General features: G+C 44.0%; 3 protein-coding genes across 3 annotated transcripts in view; all 3 read left to right on the forward strand.

Annotated features, from left to right (window-relative positions):
• LOC138786649 (uncharacterized) overlaps positions 1–1681 on the forward strand; it is a 55890-nt gene extending 54209 nt beyond the window's left edge. The window contains 1 exon segment of the mRNA XM_069963628.1: positions 40–1681. Coding sequence (XP_069819729.1) covers positions 40–1220 — 1181 coding nt within the window. The 3' untranslated portion in view covers positions 1221–1681.
• Positions 1682–11254: 9573 nt separating this feature from the next.
• Positions 11255–17522, forward strand: part of LOC138786650 (zinc finger protein 585A-like) — a 214893-nt gene continuing 208625 nt past the window's right edge. The window contains exon 1 of the mRNA XM_069963629.1: positions 11255–11465. Within this exon, the coding sequence (XP_069819730.1) occupies positions 11381–11465 (85 nt within the window). The 5' untranslated portion in view covers positions 11255–11380. The remainder of the gene's footprint in view (positions 11466–17522) is intronic.
• LOC138787607 (gastrula zinc finger protein XlCGF26.1-like) lies at positions 12963–14396 on the forward strand. Its single transcript, XM_069964948.1, has one exon. The coding sequence runs from the start codon at positions 12963–12965 to the stop codon at positions 14061–14063; it is 1101 nt and encodes a 366-aa protein (XP_069821049.1). The 3' UTR covers positions 14064–14396.

Here is a 17522-nt window from a genome sequence, read left to right on the forward strand (position 1 = left end):
TATTACTCCTCACTAATAGAATGAGTTTCTTCTTGGCAGCTGAGTGTCCCCGGAGATCAGAGGGACATCAGATATCTCCAGATATTACAGCAGATGGTCAGATCACACAAGATACATATGAAGAACCTTTTATTACCCCAGATATACCCCCAGCCCCTCGCAGCAAAGAGCTGGCATCTCATCCTTCTATACAAGTCCTGTCTACTGATCCGTCACAGACTGTTATACAGAATAGAAGTCACAGAAAGGATGGTGAAGATAAAAGCGATCATACAGAAAAGAAGCCATTTTCATGTTCAGAATGTGGGAAATGTTTTACTCTGAAATCTAAGGTAGTTGAACATCAAAGATCTCACACAGGAGAGAAGCCATTTCTATGCCCAGAATGTGGGAAATGTTTTACCCACAAAAGAACTCTTAATAAGCATCTAGCAAATCACACAGGGGAGAAGCCATTTTCATGTTCAGAATGTGGAAAATGTTTTACAAAAAAATCAAATCTTGTTGAGCATCAAAAAATCCACACAGGGGAGAAGCCGTTTTCATGTTCAGAATGTGGGAAATGTTTTATAAAAAAAACAAATCTTGTTACTCATAAAAAAACTCACATAGGGGAGAAGCCATTTTCATGTTCAGAATGTGGGAAATGTTATACCCAGAAATCCACTCTTGTTACGCATCAGAAAAGTCACTTAGTGAACATAACATTTTCATGTTCAGAATGTGGGAAATGTTTTAACCAAAAATCAGCTCTTGTTAGGCACCAAAAAATTCACATAGGAGAGAAGCCATTTTCATGTTTAGAATGTGGGAAATGTTTTATCCGAAAATCAAATCTTGTTGAGCATCAAAAAATTCACACGGGGGAGAAGCCATTTTCATGTTCAGAATGCGGGAAATGTTTTAACCAGAAATCAGCTCTGGTTAACCATCAAAAAATTCACACAGGGGAGAAGCCATTTTCATGTTCAGAATGTGGGAAATCTTTTATTGTAAAATCAAAGCTTGTTGAGCATCAAAGAACTCACACAGGGCAGAAGCCATTTTCATGTTCAGAATGTGGAAAATGTTTCACTTTGAAGTCACAACTTTTTAAACATCAGAGAATTCACACAGGAGAGAAGCCATTTTCATGTCCAGAATGTGGAAAATGTTTCTCACACAAATCAAATCTTGTAAAACATCAAAAAATTCACACAGGGGAGAAGCCACGTATGTGAAGTGTTTGAGGAAAAAGTCATCTCTAACAGATCATGAAAGATCTCACAAATGGGAAACGTATCATGTTATCATAGAGCTCACACAGGACAGTCGCCTTATTTATGTCTTTTATCGATGGAAAACCGTAATTTCTTCCAATCGGATGTGATGTCTGGAAATAAAGCTGCGGCCATAGGGGCTGAGGAGTGTGCAGCTCCAATCCCAGTCCTTCCATCTCATCTAGGTGATAGAAGTCACAGGGCCAGAAGACTTTTCCCTCCTAATAATAACTAGATATCTCCCAGCAAACTAATGCTCAGTATAAACAACCTCGGAATGCAATCTATACCTAATTGAAATCTTTATTGGAAACACAGGATGTCCTGTACAACCAACTGCGGCCCATTAAAGTGAGGTCAGCATGCCTGGTCGCCGATAAACAAAAAAATAAATAAAATTAACCCTCACGCTCCGTGTTTCGTTACTCTTCCTCTAGGAGTTGGGGGGGGGGGGGGGGTTCAATAGAGGTTTTTATTCTGGTAGCCCATTATGACCCATACTAAAACAAACACTATGCCAACTGGGCGCTTCCGTTCACACAACCCTCCCATCCACGGCCCAAGTCACGTCATCGGGGGTCGTGGACAGGTGCATGCACACGGAAGCGCACAATCTTGGAAAAAGGCAAGTCCAGTATAGTAAAAAAATAGCGGCATAGTGACTGCTAAAGTCTATGTAAGCTGTCTCTACCAGGACAAGTCAGATGCTAAAACATGTTCTTTTATTCTAATCTGTTTCTATTTTGTTACTGTATTTTTTTTTTTTTTTTTATTTCACTTCCTCGCTCTCCAGGCACAGAGTTATAAGGCAGCCGGCCAATAAGTTAATGAAGGACTTCACTTTATTACTGTAAATTCACTCATCTCTAATTAGAATCATTGTAGATTGTCCCCAGAGCCAACATGTAGAAAGACACTGCCCAGTATCTCACAAACATATATAACAGGGGTTCGCCCTGTTTGGTACAATTAGTGAGTAACAAAAAGAATCCTATGCTATAAAGATCCCAAAAGATATAAAATGTAACTTTTAATGAAATTATATTCTAAAATGTGCACAGGTGTACAGGAGGATAGTTACTAGTGTAAGGGTCCTATTCCACGGGCCGAGGAGAGCCCGATAAACAATGTAAATAAGCGGCGATCTGCTAGATCGCCGCTCGTTTACTGGGCCTATTCCACGGCCCAATGATTGTTGAGCGAGGGCTGCGAGGGCATTGTTACCAATCTCCTTGCAGCATCATACATTACCTGTCAGGTCTTCTCCGCGCTGTCTTCATCCCCAGGTCCCGCGCGCCCTATCTTCAGAATGGCCGGTCAGCTGACCGGCCAAGCTCAGCCAATCACAGGCCGCGGCGGTCCCGGCCTGTGATTGGCTGAGCGCTCCGTCAGCATTCTGAAGATAGAGCGCGCAGGACCCGGGGATGAACACAGCGCGGAGAAGACCTGACAGGTAATGTAGGATGCTGCAGCCTGTCAAATCGTCGGTCGCCCGCCGCGCACCGCTATTCAAACATAGCAATGCGCGGTGGGGAAACAATGATTTTAGGTCTGGCCCTAAATGAACGATTAGCCGATGACACGATCATCGGCTGATCGTTCTCTCTATGTCACCGAACGATAATCGGCTGAATCGGGCCAAATGGGGCCGATCTGGCCGATTATCGTTACTGTGGAATAGGGCCCTAACACAAGTATACAGTGTTGACAGATAAGGATCAGCACTGAAACTGGTTTATGACAGCAGGGTTGAATGTACGGCCACTAGGTGGCAGACTAAGATAGCTAACAGTAATAGATGCTGACTATTCCTGTATTGTAGATAACGTATCCCAATACCACTGTTACCAATGATTCAAGCTTACAACATAGTGTCAGCTTGAATCACTGGTAACAGTATTGGTATATACAGCTCAGCTACATGTAAATTACACACATACAGCTCTACTGTGTACACATACAGCTCAGCTACATGTACATTACACATATACAGCTCTACTGTGTACACATACAGCTCAGCTACATGTACAATACACATATACAGCTCTAGGCTGGTTTCACACTATGTATATTTCAGGCAGTATTTGGTCCTCATGTCAGGTCCTCATAGCAACCAAAACCAGGAGTGGATTGAAAACACAGAAAGGATCTGTTCACACAATGTTGAAATTGAGTGGATGGCCGCCATATAACAGTAAATAACGGCCATTATTTCAATACCACAGCCGTTGTTTTAAAATAACAGCAAATATTTGCCATTAAATGGCGGCCATCCACTCAATTACAACATTATGTGAACAGAGCCTTTCTGTGTTTTCAATCCACTCCTGGTTTTGGTTGCTATACAGCCGCAAACATACAGCCTCAAAAATACATAGTGTGAACCCAGCCCTACTGTGTACACATACAGCTCAGCTACATGTACATTACACATATACAGCTCAGCTACATGTACATTACACATATACAGCTCAGCTACATGTACATTACACACATACAGCTCAGCTACATGTACATTACACATATACAGCTCAGCTACATGTACATTACACACACATATACAGCTCAGCTACATGTACATTACACATATACAGCTCAGCTACATGTACATTACACATATACAGCTCAGCTACATTACACATATACAGCTCAGCTACATTACACACATACAGCTCAGCTACATTACACACATACAGCTCAGCTACATGTACATTACACACATATACAGCTCAGCTACATGTACATTACACATATACAGCTCAGCTACATGTACATTACACATATATACAGCTCAGCTACATGTACATTACACATATACAGCTCAGCTACATGTACATTACACATATACAGCTCAGCTACATGTACATTACACATATACAGCTCAGCTACATGTACATTACACACATACAGCTCAGCTACATGTACATTACACATATACAGCTCTAAGCTGCGTTCACACTACGTATATTTCAGTCAGTATATTTCAGTCAGTATTGCAAACAAAACCAGGAGTGGATTAAAAACACAGAAAGGCTCTGTTCACACAATGTTGAAATTGAGTGGATGGCCGTCATTTAATGGCAAATATTTGCTGTTATTATAAAACAACGGCTGTTATATTGAAATAATAGCAGTTATTTACTGTTATATGGCGGCCATCCACTCAATTACATCATTGTGTGAACAGAACCTTTCTGTGTTTTTAATCCACTCCTGGTTTTGGTTGCAACACTGACTGAAATATACGTAGTGTGAACGCAGCCGTACTGTGTACATATACAGCTCAGCTACATGTACATTACACACATATACAGCTCAGCTACATGTATATTACACACATACAGCTCAGCTACATGTACATTACACACATACAGCTCAGCTACATGTACATTACACACATACAGCTCAGCTACATGTACATTACACACATACAGCTCAGCTACATGTACATTACACACATACAGCTCAGTTACATGTACATTACACACATACAGCTCAGCTACATGTACATTACACACATATAAAGCTCAGCTACATGTACATTACACACATACAGCTCAGCTACATGTACATTACACACATACAGCTCAGCTACATGTGTATTACACATATACAGCTCAGCTACATGTACATTACACATATACAGCTCAGCTACATGTACATTACACACATACAGCACAGCTACATGTACATTACACATATACAGCTCAGCTACATGTACATTACACACATACAGCTCAGCTACATGTACATTACACACATACAGCTCAGCTACATGTACATTACATATATACAGCTCAGCTACATGTACATTACACATATACAGCTCAGCTACATGTACATTACACACATACAGCTCAGCTACATGTACATTACACATATACAGCTCAGCTACATGTACAGAATTTCAGTTATACTATTATACACAGTTACATCTCTCTGGTTGTTTCGCCATCTCACATATCACCCCACTAGAGGTTGTCATCCTCACCAACCCTTCCCATAGAAACTCATCTTGTGCTGTGGGGGTATACCAGCATTGGGCCTGGTTGTCTTACGCAGAGTTACATACTCAAGGGCATCAGGCACATTTATTGGGAGAGGAGCTGCTGGCTGTGCAGGGTCCCCCAGTTCCTATTGGCTCCACCTCATAGACTAGGATGGCGGGGTCTACCCTCCTCTTCACTGTATACAGGGCCACCTTCCACCGCACATCCAATTTCCCAGATAGCAATTTGGCCTGGACCTTCACTCGGTCGCCCGCAGCATACCCATCCTTTAGCAAAGGTCTCTAGTTGGGGTGCATCACTTGTCTCAGGCGCTGCCCCACAACCTTGTGCACCTCTCTCAGCTGGCGGTGGTGGTCTTGCACCCATGTAGTGGTACTTCTTGGTGGTGGGTCCAGCAGATCCACAGGAACCCGCTGTTTGGTACTCTTACTCAGTCCACAGAGCAGACACTTGAGACATGCCTTGTTCACCATCTCAACCAAGTGGTGGCAATACACTAACCGTTGGAGCCATTTGTACATTTCGTCGCTCCCAAAGTGGACGTCCCTCTCGTGGGCTTCCTGAGCAACCTTCGGTCCCAATGACATGGGAATAACAATCTGCTGCCGGTACTGCAGTTCTGACTTATAGTATATAGTCCAACAGAGGAGGCCCTGAGTAATACTCAGTTTTTGGCCTTCTGGAGTCATTCGGGCCCGCTCTTCTAGCTGGGGCCAGACCTTGGTCCGGACCCATTGTTTCACTTTTGGTAAATCCAGGCAGCCGTCTTGGACTCTTTCCCAATCAGCCAATGTCTTTCCCAGCACCAGCAACATCCTGGCTGCCACCCCACTTGAGTGTACCACATCCTGGTACATGGGTAACTGACTAAGGTTGGAGGTTTCTGCTGCCTCTATTTCCTTCTGTACAGGGCACCCTCTGGCAATATGACCATACTGTCGACAAGCCTAACAGATGGGCCCTCTAGGTCCTTGCATACCAGATGAGCCCCATTAGGTGGACCCCCGAACTCTGGTTAACCTGGCTGGAGTGGCACAGGTAGTTGAGGTAATTTCTGGAGCCTCGGGCAGTCCCACCATTATCTGGAACACTTCCTGCCAAAGTTCTTTGAGTTCTCTCCGCAGGGCCTGGACTATATCTTTTAGGGACTCTGAGTCTTCGGACCCCAAACGACTCCCTGTTGCTAGGGTGCTACTCACTGCTTTCATAATCACATGTGTGAGCTCTTTACAGAGGATAGGTAGACACTGTAGAACATCAGATCAATGGTCATCTGGGTCATCTCCAGGTTATTTGTCCTGTAGGAACTTATTAGATAGCCTCATAATGAACTGGTCTTATAGTAGTCAGTAGTATAGTAGTCCACCCCTTAGAAGGCTCCCATGAAATCAGGGTCTCGCATTACTGCAGTAATGCATTAAGGTCTAACCCTCCCTTTGTAGTCGGTTAAAGAATTGGCTTCGCAGTTGTACTAATTTGGTATGCCCCCCTTGTGTTGCCTCTAACAAAAATAATTTTTTTTCAAGGGTGTCCCCCTCAGACTCGGGCCGTAGCATCATGGTTTTCTAATGTCACCCTCAAGGGCTCTAGCGCTATCTCTGTGCAGTTCTGGGTCAAGGTTACACATTAACTGCACTGCGCACCCTTTCAGTCCAGTCCTGCAATGTATTTTTGCCATCAAATTTGAGAAGATACTGCTATAGTGCCCCCACAGGAGCATACTGTACTTGGGCAGGCATCAGGGCCAGTTGACCCGACGGTGTTAAGACAAATGGACCTTGTTGTGCTGGGACACCCTAAATTGGCCCCGGGGCCAAAGCCACTGCCGCAGGGGATGATCTCCTGCCTTGTCCTCATCCATAATGGTCGCTGCATCCTGCCGAGTACACAAAGTTGTAAGACATGTATTGGGGTGGCCTCCCCAGGATACAGCCAAGTCCCAAACAAGGAAAGCGGCTCCAACACCAGTTTAAAGCGACTCTGTACCCACTCCCCCCCCCCCCCCAACTACTTATACCTGTTTGTTGCTCATGTGAAGTCCATTCATGTGTTTGGTTTGTGGATTTCTTTCGTGTGAAATATGAAGTTTACTTGTGGAAATGCCGTGTCTAAGGAAGGGTCCCAGAGCCTTCGTGCCCAGATTAAGCCCCGCCTGTGTGGTCCCGGTGTGTGTCTCCTCCTCCTCTGGTTCCACTCACAAGAGAAGTTGCTTTAGCGCCTGCGCCGTGCTTCTAACCCCCTGTTGCCGTTGCCGTGACGTCAGGGGTCATCGTCGCCTCATTGCGGGTCAAGCTGAGCACGCCGGCTTACGCTCTTTCCATCCGTTCGTCGTCGACGTAGCGCATGCGCAGTTGAGCGCCGTAGCGCACGTATCCCGCGCAGGCGCAGTTACGATTAACGCTGGCTGGAGACACGGCATTTCAACGAGTAAACTTCTTATTTAGTAGTTGGGGGGGGGGAGAGGGGGTACAGAGTCGCTTTAAAGAAAACTGCACTTTACTGAAACATACTAAGGTACCAAAGGTACTAGCAACTTAAATATAGCAAAGTTATATACAATTAGGCTTAGGCCAAGGCCCCAGTGCTACACACGTGTCACCCGGAAATATGTGATATGAATACACACACATTAACTTTACCTACTAGCTCAGATAGGCCGCCATATACCTACTGATCCCCTAAATAAACAGGAACCAATATGTGTGGGTGCGTTTCATGGGCATTTGTGGTGTAGCACAGCAGCTTACAATCTTATAAACTGTTTACAATGTTATCGAACCACAAGTAATAATATAACAAGACAAATGGCAGTGTTCTGGGATGTTCCTTACACAATATAATGTGGCCTGTGACAGACAATAGCCCTGACTAAACTATCTACAGGCCCAATATCTGTCCCAGAAAGTTTAGCGTGCACGCTTACTGACTCTGGTCTCCTTTACATGGTTACTGAATAAGGGGGCCCCTCTTGCCAAGGTTTTGTAGCAAAGATGGCAATTTCTGTTCACAACTGGATTTGACACAGCTCCTATGCTGTCTCAGAGAATCTCTCAACAGGACCCAGTCACAGACTAGTTTAGCTGCTCTCCACAGCAGTTAGGGGGTCCCAGAAGATATATGCTTCATGTAGATGGCATCAGGTCTCAGTTTGCATCTACTATAGCCAGCCCTCCTAAAATGGCTGCTGCAGTCTTCCCTCAGCTCCTTCTTCTTCCCTCAGGTCACATCTTCCAACTGCCAGGTTTGTCTCCCTTGACAACAGCACAGCCTTAACAATACAGGCTGTGTACTGCAAAACAGCGACATCTTGTGGCCAAATGCAGAATGTCAGTTTAGGGGGGCCTTCACACAGGACAGATCCTCAGCGGATTTCTCGCAGCGACATCCAATGCGGATCCCTGCCCTGTAAAGTCTATGGGCAGACATACTCCCACAGGATCCGTCCTGTGTGAAGGCACCCTTAAACCATATATCAGACTATTATACACAGTTACATCTCTCTGGTTGTTTCACCATCTCACACACATACACAGCTCTGCTCCACACACATCACACACAGAGTCCTTCATACACTTAGCAGCCCCTGTTCATGTGACTCCTCCTCCTCCATGTGACTGATCACATGACTGTGACATCATGGCAGGTCCTGGAAGCACAAGGGAGGCTCCTGTACAGCTCTGCAGGTGGAGGGATGTGTGGAGTCACTGAAGGAGCTGGGGGACAGCAGGAGGATTATTAACCCCTTCAGCATCTGGTGGTTTTGAACCTTTTTCTCCTATTGAGGCAGCACAGGAGGGAGAACTTGTTACTTCTTGTCACCATTTTATGTCTCTGTGTGAGGAATATTATTATTATTATTATTATTATTATTATTATTATTATGGGATTAGTTGTAGTTTGGGGACATAGAAGCGGCTGTATAACCGTTATTAATAATCCCGGAGACCGGACGCTTCATACACATTGGGATTGTTTTGGTTTATTACTTGTATAATTTCAGATTGTTATTTACTGTACTTGCAAAACTTCAGACTTTTTGTTATAAGTTTCCGTTCGCACTAAGGAATTTGCGCGGACTCCGCTTAAAATTCCATAGTGTGAGCAGGCCCCTACATTGCTCTGTCTGTATCAACCATTCTATCTCCTGGCTGCCGGATACAGAGATCACGGAGGGACAAATGCCTCTCTCAGGCTGTGCGTGGGATCTCAGCTCAATTCTATTGAAGCGAATGGAGGCAATTTGTAATACCACACACAACCTGAGTATGGGTGTGGTGCTGTTTTCCTCGAATTTTTCGAATTTTCGCGATAGCGATCACATTTGAGCGATAATCGTTCCGTGTAAATACAGAAAAAGATCAAGAGACGAGCGAAAAATCGTTGATTTTGATCTTTCAACATGTTCTCAATTCGACGTTCGCTAAAAATTTGCAGATTGCTTCGTGTTAAGTCTTTTAAAGATTCACCCTATGTGAAAGATGGGCTTAAAGACCGCAATAAAGATTTTTTTTACGAATTTTCTAACGGTTTTTCTAACGATTTATTCGCCTAAACGCTGATCGTTATAAAAACCAAATCGTTGCTTCCAAATCGTTAAACGATTGATTGGGCGAAATATCGTTCTGTGTAAACGCAGCATACAGCTCCAAGTGGCCTCGATTACACAAACGAAGATCAGGTATGGGAGAACATCCCTACCCTGTCTCATGGTGTAAGCGGTCATATGGTGGCTATCTCCATACTTGTCCTTTGTCGGTGAGTGTTTGGTGTAATTAGCAGCCGACATCCACCGTGTATAAAGCTAAGGCGACAGATAAAAGAGAACAGTTTTTTTGGACAGCTGGGTCAGCACAATACCGGGAGGATTTAAACAGCTCCTGGCATCATAATTATACATGATGCTGGGAGGTCTGTGATTTCGGTCCATAGCACATCTTCCGTGTACGGATCATAATCACGGAACATATAAATGCCCCTTAGCACTGTCAGCAGTTTGGAACATAAATTACAGCTGATATTTTAAGCTCTTCACTATGATGTTACTGATCTCTCCAGCCTGACCATCCCTTATATACTCACCCTGCCCCCTTACCTGCCACCAAATCGGTCTTCACCATCGTATACCCCAGGAAAGGTAAGACCAGTAACCGACACCCTTCTTGGCTGTATGATGTCACTTACTATGTGGTGACCACCATCTTAAAGGAGTATTCTGGAGAAAAGGTTTTTAAAATAAATTGCTTTAATACAGTTACATAATTTTGCAATATAACATTTCCTGCCACCGCACATTCTTCCACTAAAGCTATACACACTGCAGCCTCTAACACAATATTACTGCTCTGTGACCGGAGCCGCTGAGGTAGTGACTGTATTTGATGTTACTTTGTCTCATCTTCTCTCCACACATTACAGGATCCTCTACTGATAATTCTCCAGAGCGACCGATCAACCATGGAGAGAGACAGAGACAAGATGGCCGAGAGGATAATAGCCCTCACCCTACACATACTCTTCCTGCTTACTGGGGAGGTGAGGGATTCTGGGAGTGATGTCATCATGACATCATTCTTATCTATGGAATAACAGATGGATAGGACTGGAGAGGTGAGGGATTCTGGGAGTGATGTCATCATGACATCATTCTTATCTATGGAATAACAGATGGATAGGACTGGAGAGGTGAGGGATTCTGGGAGTGATGTCATCATGACATCATTCTTATCTATGGAATAACAGATGGATAGGACTGGAGAGGTGAGGGATTCTGGGAATGGATGGAGTGATAGTAATGTGTCTCTCCATACACAGGATTACACAGTAGTGAAGAAGTCCTCTAGTGGGCGCTGTGGGGCCCCTGGGGGTGAAGGATGGGGAAGAACCCTGAGCCCAATCCCGGGGCCCCTGATACATGAGGAAATCGAGGAAGAGAAGATCCTAGAAGTCACCAACAAGATGGTGGAGCTGCTGAGTGGAGAGGTGAGACTGTGGCTGCTGGGAATGCTGGGACATTATACAGTAACACCACTGGAGGGGTGGGGGGGATGACTGTGTGATCATTGTGTGTGTCAGGTTCCTATAAGGTGTCAGGACGTGGCGGTCTATTTCTCCATGGAGGAGTGGGAGTATGTAGAAGGACACAAGGATCGGTACAAGGATGTGATGCTGGAGGATCAGCAGCCCCTCCCATCAGCAGGTAATAGACAGGACTATATACACACCTCCTCTCTGTATTATCTGGATGGAAAGAATGAATTCAGTCTCTGTATGTGTTCCCTCCAGTCAGATCCAGTAAGAGAACAGCACCAGAGAGATGTCCCCGTCCTCTTCTCCCTCAGGATCAGGTAGATGGAGATGTTCCCTATTATCTGTACATCCCACCTGACTTCTCCTGTCTGATGACTTTTACAATATTTTTTTACAGCCTACACATCAGGGGGAAGATGGGAACTTTATTAACATTATTGTAAAAGAAGAAGAGACAGATATGATCAGTGATGATCAGTATAAGGAGGACATCACTACAGGTAACTATATCTCTATCTGTTCCGTCTCTGCTGTATGTTCCTCTCTGTCCCCACTGTAGTTGTAGATGTGAGTTGTAGCAGATTTGGAATGTGCTGTCGGTCATGGCTGGAGAATCCAAAAAGTCACAAATTGTTCACAGTCTTTTTAGTCTTTAATAGATGATCTGAGACTTTAGCACCTTAAGTTGCGTAGCTGTAAAAACCAGACTGTAAGGGTCGTATTACACGGGACGATTATTGATCGAAAAATCGTTAGATTGTTTGGATTTAAACGATAATCGTTGCGTGTAATAGCAGACAACGATTAAACGACCAACGAGAAATCGTTGGTCGTCTGATAGAATTCGGACCTATTTTTATCGTTTGATCATTCGCACATCGTTCGGTGTAATAAGAAGTCATAGCTGAAACATACGCAATAGCGATGACAAAACGACTGCAAGAACTATTATAAGTAACGATCGTGTAATTGGGCAAATGATTGCGGGTCATTTGCCATAGCAGTCGTTTGAGATTTTATCATTAGTCGTCAAAAAATCGCTTGGTGTAATAGTACCCTAAGAGAAATGGACGATTATATGAGAGAAGAACGGACATTCCAGCAATTTCAAGAAGGGCCCTATTATAGGAAAGGATTATCCGCTGTACTTGGTCGATAATCGTTTCCTGTAATAGCTCATGTTGAAAGGCAAGGATCAGCCAACATGTTTGATGTCTAAAATCCTGATCGCAATAGCTGCTCTCTTCTATTGGCCACCTGAACGATCTAAGAATCGTTGGGCCTGTAGCTCCCTGCGGTCCTCGGTTCAATGGCTGTGTGTGTAATAGCCCAGACTGAGTGGGGAATGAGGAGGAAGCGAGCGCCGACCTGCTTCATTCTTAATATCAGACCATGTTAAAAAGGGGCTAAGATTAGAGATGGGCCGGTAGTCAGCAGCACAGAATGGAGGAAGAGATGATTCTTCAGTAGTGAGGTTATACCAGAGCAGAGGAAAGGAGGAGGAGCTGAGGAAGATAGCAGGAGGCCAACAAAATGTGTCGGGAATGTGGGATCAGATGGGGAGAATGAGGAGGAATTCTGGGAAAGCTGCACTTAGAGATTTTCTATAAATAAGACGAGCGATATCTGCAGAAGCCGCACCGTTATATTACTCCTCACTAATAGAATGAGTTTCTTCTTGGCAGCTGAGTGTCCCCGGAGATCAGAGGGACATCAGATATCTCCAGATATTACAGCAGATGGTCAGATCACACAAGATACATATGAAGAACATTCTATTACCCCAGATATACCCCCAGCCCCTCACAGCAAAGATCTACCATCTCATCCTGTTATACAAGTCTCATCTACTGATCCATTACGGGCTTCTAAGAAAAAAGAAAGTGATAGAAAGGATGTTCAGCCAGAAAATTGTGTTCATGCAGCAAAGAAACCATTTTCATGTTCAGAATGTGGGAAGTGTTTTAATCGGAAATCAAAGCTAATTGATCATCAAAGGATTCATACAGGAGAGAAGCCATTTTCATGTCTAGAATGTGGAAAGTGTTTTACGTACAAATCAAGTCTTGTTACACATAAACGATTTCACACAGGAGAGAAGCCATTTCCATGTTCAGAGTGTGGGAAATGTTTTACTTTAAAAGCAGATCTTGTTACGCATCAAAGATCTCATACAGGAGAGAAGCCATTTCCATGTCCGGAATGTGGGAAATTTTTCACGTTGAAATCACATCTTGTTACACATCAAAGATGTCACACAGGAGAGAAGCCATTTTCATGTGCAGAATGTGGAAAAAGTTTTTCTGTAAAATCACAGCTCACTATACATGATAGAATTCACACAGGGGTGAAATTATTTTCATGTGCAGAATGTGGGAAATCTTTTGCTCGAAAATCACTGTATATAAGTCATCAAAAAATTCACACAGGGGAGAAGCCATTTTCATGTTCTGAGTGTGGGAAATCTTTTGGCCAAAAATCAAATCTTGTTGAACATCAGAGAATTCACACAGGGGTGAAGCCTTTTGTATGTTTAGAATGTGGAAAACGGTTTACTGGAAAATCAAATCTTGTTGAGCATCAAAAAATTCACACAGGAGAGAAGCCTTTTTCATGTTCAGAATGTGGGAAATGTTTTACCCAAAAATCCAATCTTCTAAGGCACCAAAGTATCCACACGGGGGAGAAACAGTTTTCATGCGCCATATGTCTGAAGTCGTTTAGAAAAAAGTCATCTCTAGCGGAACACGAAAAAACTCACAAATGAAAAGCGGAACGTGTTATCAACGAGCTCACACAGGACAGTCACCTTTTTTTCAAATTTTTTTATCGTCTAATAAAACATGAAAGGAAATTCATCCATTTTAGTCCCACGGATGATGGATAGAAATAAAGCTGCGACCATAGGGGCTGAGGAGTGTGCAGCTCCAATCCCAGTCCTTCCATCTCATCTAGGTGATAGAAGTCACAGGGCCAGAAGACTTTTCCCTCCTAATAATAACTTAATTTGTAGCCAATCATGTTTTACATGTAGACTTGCATATCAGGTATCACTATATTCAGAAGAAATTGTGTAAAAAATTGTTTGCATGTGTGTGTGGGGGGGGTGCTTTTTTTATTGTCACTATTCTAAATGGGGTCCGAAATGGGGTCACTTGTGGGGGGTTTCCACTGTCCTGGTATCATGGGGGACATGTTATCGAATCATGGCTCTCGATATCCATTCCAGCCGAATCCCAAGTCTCCAAAAGCGCCCCATCCCTCGGAGCCCTGCCTTACACCCATATGGGTTATTTTCATACTCGGGGAAAATTGCTGTACACGTCTCTTATGTGTCTCTTGTATTTTGGCCCCTCAGAGCCTCTGCCAAACTGAAGAGGTTTTGTGGAAAATGCCCAAATACAAAGAAGGAGGCTTCAAAATCCAGGAGCCCCTTCACGCCTGAGGCCACATATGAGATATTCTTAGAGACTGCAGAATCAGGGCAATAAATATGTCGCTGCATTTCTCTGGTATTAGTTGCTGCGTTACCACAGATATTTGGTCAATATTGGCAAAGAAAATGGAGATTTTTTACTTTTCTTACACAATCTGCTTTTATCTCTGACTCTCCTCAAAGGTTAAAAACATTCCGAGTGTAAATTTGAACACTTTCAGAGGTACAGTTTCATAAAATGGGATGATTTATAGGGGGCTTCCTAACATTTAGCCTTTGTAAGGGGTCACTTCCTGGTTAGAGAGGGGTTTCGGGTCGGGACATGTCCAGGACGCTTAGCCAGTCAGCGGTCGAGACGCGACCCTGTTACAGCTGCTCTGACACGTCACATTCCAGGTTCCCTCTCTAACAGGAATATGCAAAAGAAGAGCCCGTGGAGCCTCATTGAAGAATCTCAAAACACAGGACTAGCCAGATATCCTTCCGGGAAGGACCCAGCCAAGGGGTGGCTCCTGTAAGGAAACCACCAAAACCACCATACTAAGCGGCCCTATAAGTCAATGTAATGACAATGGATAAACCAAGGCTAGGTAACCATCCACATACAGCTGTTTCGGGGTGTTGCCCCCTAACAGGAGCTGCCCCTTGGCTGGGTCCTTCCCGGAGGGATATCTGGCTAGTCCTGTGTTTTGAGGCTCTTCAATGAGGCTCCACGGGCTCCTCTTTTGCATATTCATGTTTCCCAGGGGGCAATGCACCTAGGACTTCACTGCATTGAGCGCTTTCACTAGCAGCCGGCAGTGTTGTCTTTTGGCTGGTCTCCCTGAGTTCAGCAATCTGTTTCTCTTATCTCTCTAACAGGAAGCGGCCGGGGACCACAGCAACAGTACGTGGCATCAGTGCTGGAGCCGGGGAGGCTGAAAAAAATAATGTGCTCTCATTTTTCCCCCAAAAAAATTACCTGCCCGGAGTTGTCCTTTTAACTGGTGCCTAAAAAAAATGTATGTGAAAATTTACAATATTAGGCTATGTTCACACATCGTAAATGTACAGCCGTTGTTGCCATCGGCACCAACAGCCGTACTTTGTACGAATGGACCAGCCTCATGTTGCCTTACGGGATCCCGGCCGGAGCGTATACACATAGGGGGAGATTTATCAAAGGGTGTAACATTTAGACTGGTGCAAACTTCCCCCAGCAACCAATCACAGCTCATCTTTCCTTCCACCAGCTGGAAGCTGAGCAGTGATTGGTTGCTGTGGCCAGTTTGCATCAGTCTAAATTTTACACCCTTTGATAAGTCTCCCCATATTATACGCTCCGTCCAGGATCCCATATGGCGCCGCAAACAACTGACATGTCAGTGTTCTGCGGGCGCAGTTCAGTGAATTGAGGCTGCAGAAAGTTCTATCAGTTCACACAATGAAGCTTGCTTCATTGTGTGCTAGGAGGAGTTCTGTTGCGGGCGCACGCTGATGCGCCCGCATCAAAACACTGCGGCTGGATAGGTCATCTGAAGTACCGTGTGTACATGGCCTTACTGTGAAACTCTTAGGGCCCTATTACACGGCTGATAATCGTTCTGTGTAATTGCAGGCAACGCTCGAAAAATCGTTCGTATGTCGTTGATCGTTTATTTAGATCTGAACCTAAAATTATCGTTAATCGTTCGCTATAATTCCACATTCGTTCGCTCAGGTTCCGCATTTTTTTACTAATCGTTCCATGTAATTGCACATTGTCCATTGTTTTGCTTGGATCAGATGGAGTAAACGATTATAGTAACAATCGTAACTAACGACCATCGTTCTGTGTAATATGGTGAACGATTTTAGATTAACGATAAAAATCTTGTTTGCGATCGTTTATTGTTAATCGTTAAAAATCGTGCCTTGTAATAGGACCCTTAGGGTCCTATTACATGGAGGGATTTTTAACGACTAACGATAAACGATCGCAAATGAGATTGTTTATCGTTAACCTGAAATCGTTCCATATTACACAGAACCATGGTCGTTAGATACAATCGTTATTACGATTGTAACTATGATCGTTTATCCCTTCTGATCCCATCAAAACAATGAACAATGTGCAATTACACGGAAAATGCAGAATTTGAGCGAACGAATGCTGAATTATAGCGAACGATTATCGATAATTTTAGGTTCAGATCTAAATCAACGATCAACGACATACGAACGATTTTTCAATCCTTGCCTGCAATTACACAGAATGATTATTGTTTAACTTCTAATGATATAACGATTTTTTGCACGATAATCGTCCCGTGTTATAGGGCCCTTAGTCTGGTTTCACACTGCCTTAAATTTTCTGAAAAACGTGAGCGGGCAGATGTAAACTGGAAGTCAATGGAAATTTATGTAATGCTATACATACTTGGTGTTTTTCAAAGGCCCCCCTTCACACTACGTAATCGGTGCTGAGATTTCGGACAAACCCGGCGCCAACTCCTGCCTTCTATCATTTACAATGGGAGAGTCTGCGCCTTTTTCCAAAACGCAGCGTGCTCAGGGGTGTGGCATTTTACTTCTGCAAACTGTTGCGTTTCTTTCCCATAAAGTTCAATGAAATTCTGTTTGTCTCAAAAACACCACTGCTTCTGTGAATGGCGTGGGTTTTTTTGGCATGTTTTGCCTCTTCTGCAGTGTCTGCTGAGCCAATCAGCGGCTGAGGGTGTGCCGCCAATGCCACTCAATGAAACTTACAGGAGGCCGCACACTGTAAGGAGAAGAAACAGTGTTGGACTGGGTTACCGTCTGCCCACCAGG

This window comes from Dendropsophus ebraccatus, chromosome 3 (assembly GCF_027789765.1).
Source record: "Dendropsophus ebraccatus isolate aDenEbr1 chromosome 3, aDenEbr1.pat, whole genome shotgun sequence".
NCBI classification, from domain to species: Eukaryota; Metazoa; Chordata; class Amphibia; order Anura; family Hylidae; genus Dendropsophus; species Dendropsophus ebraccatus.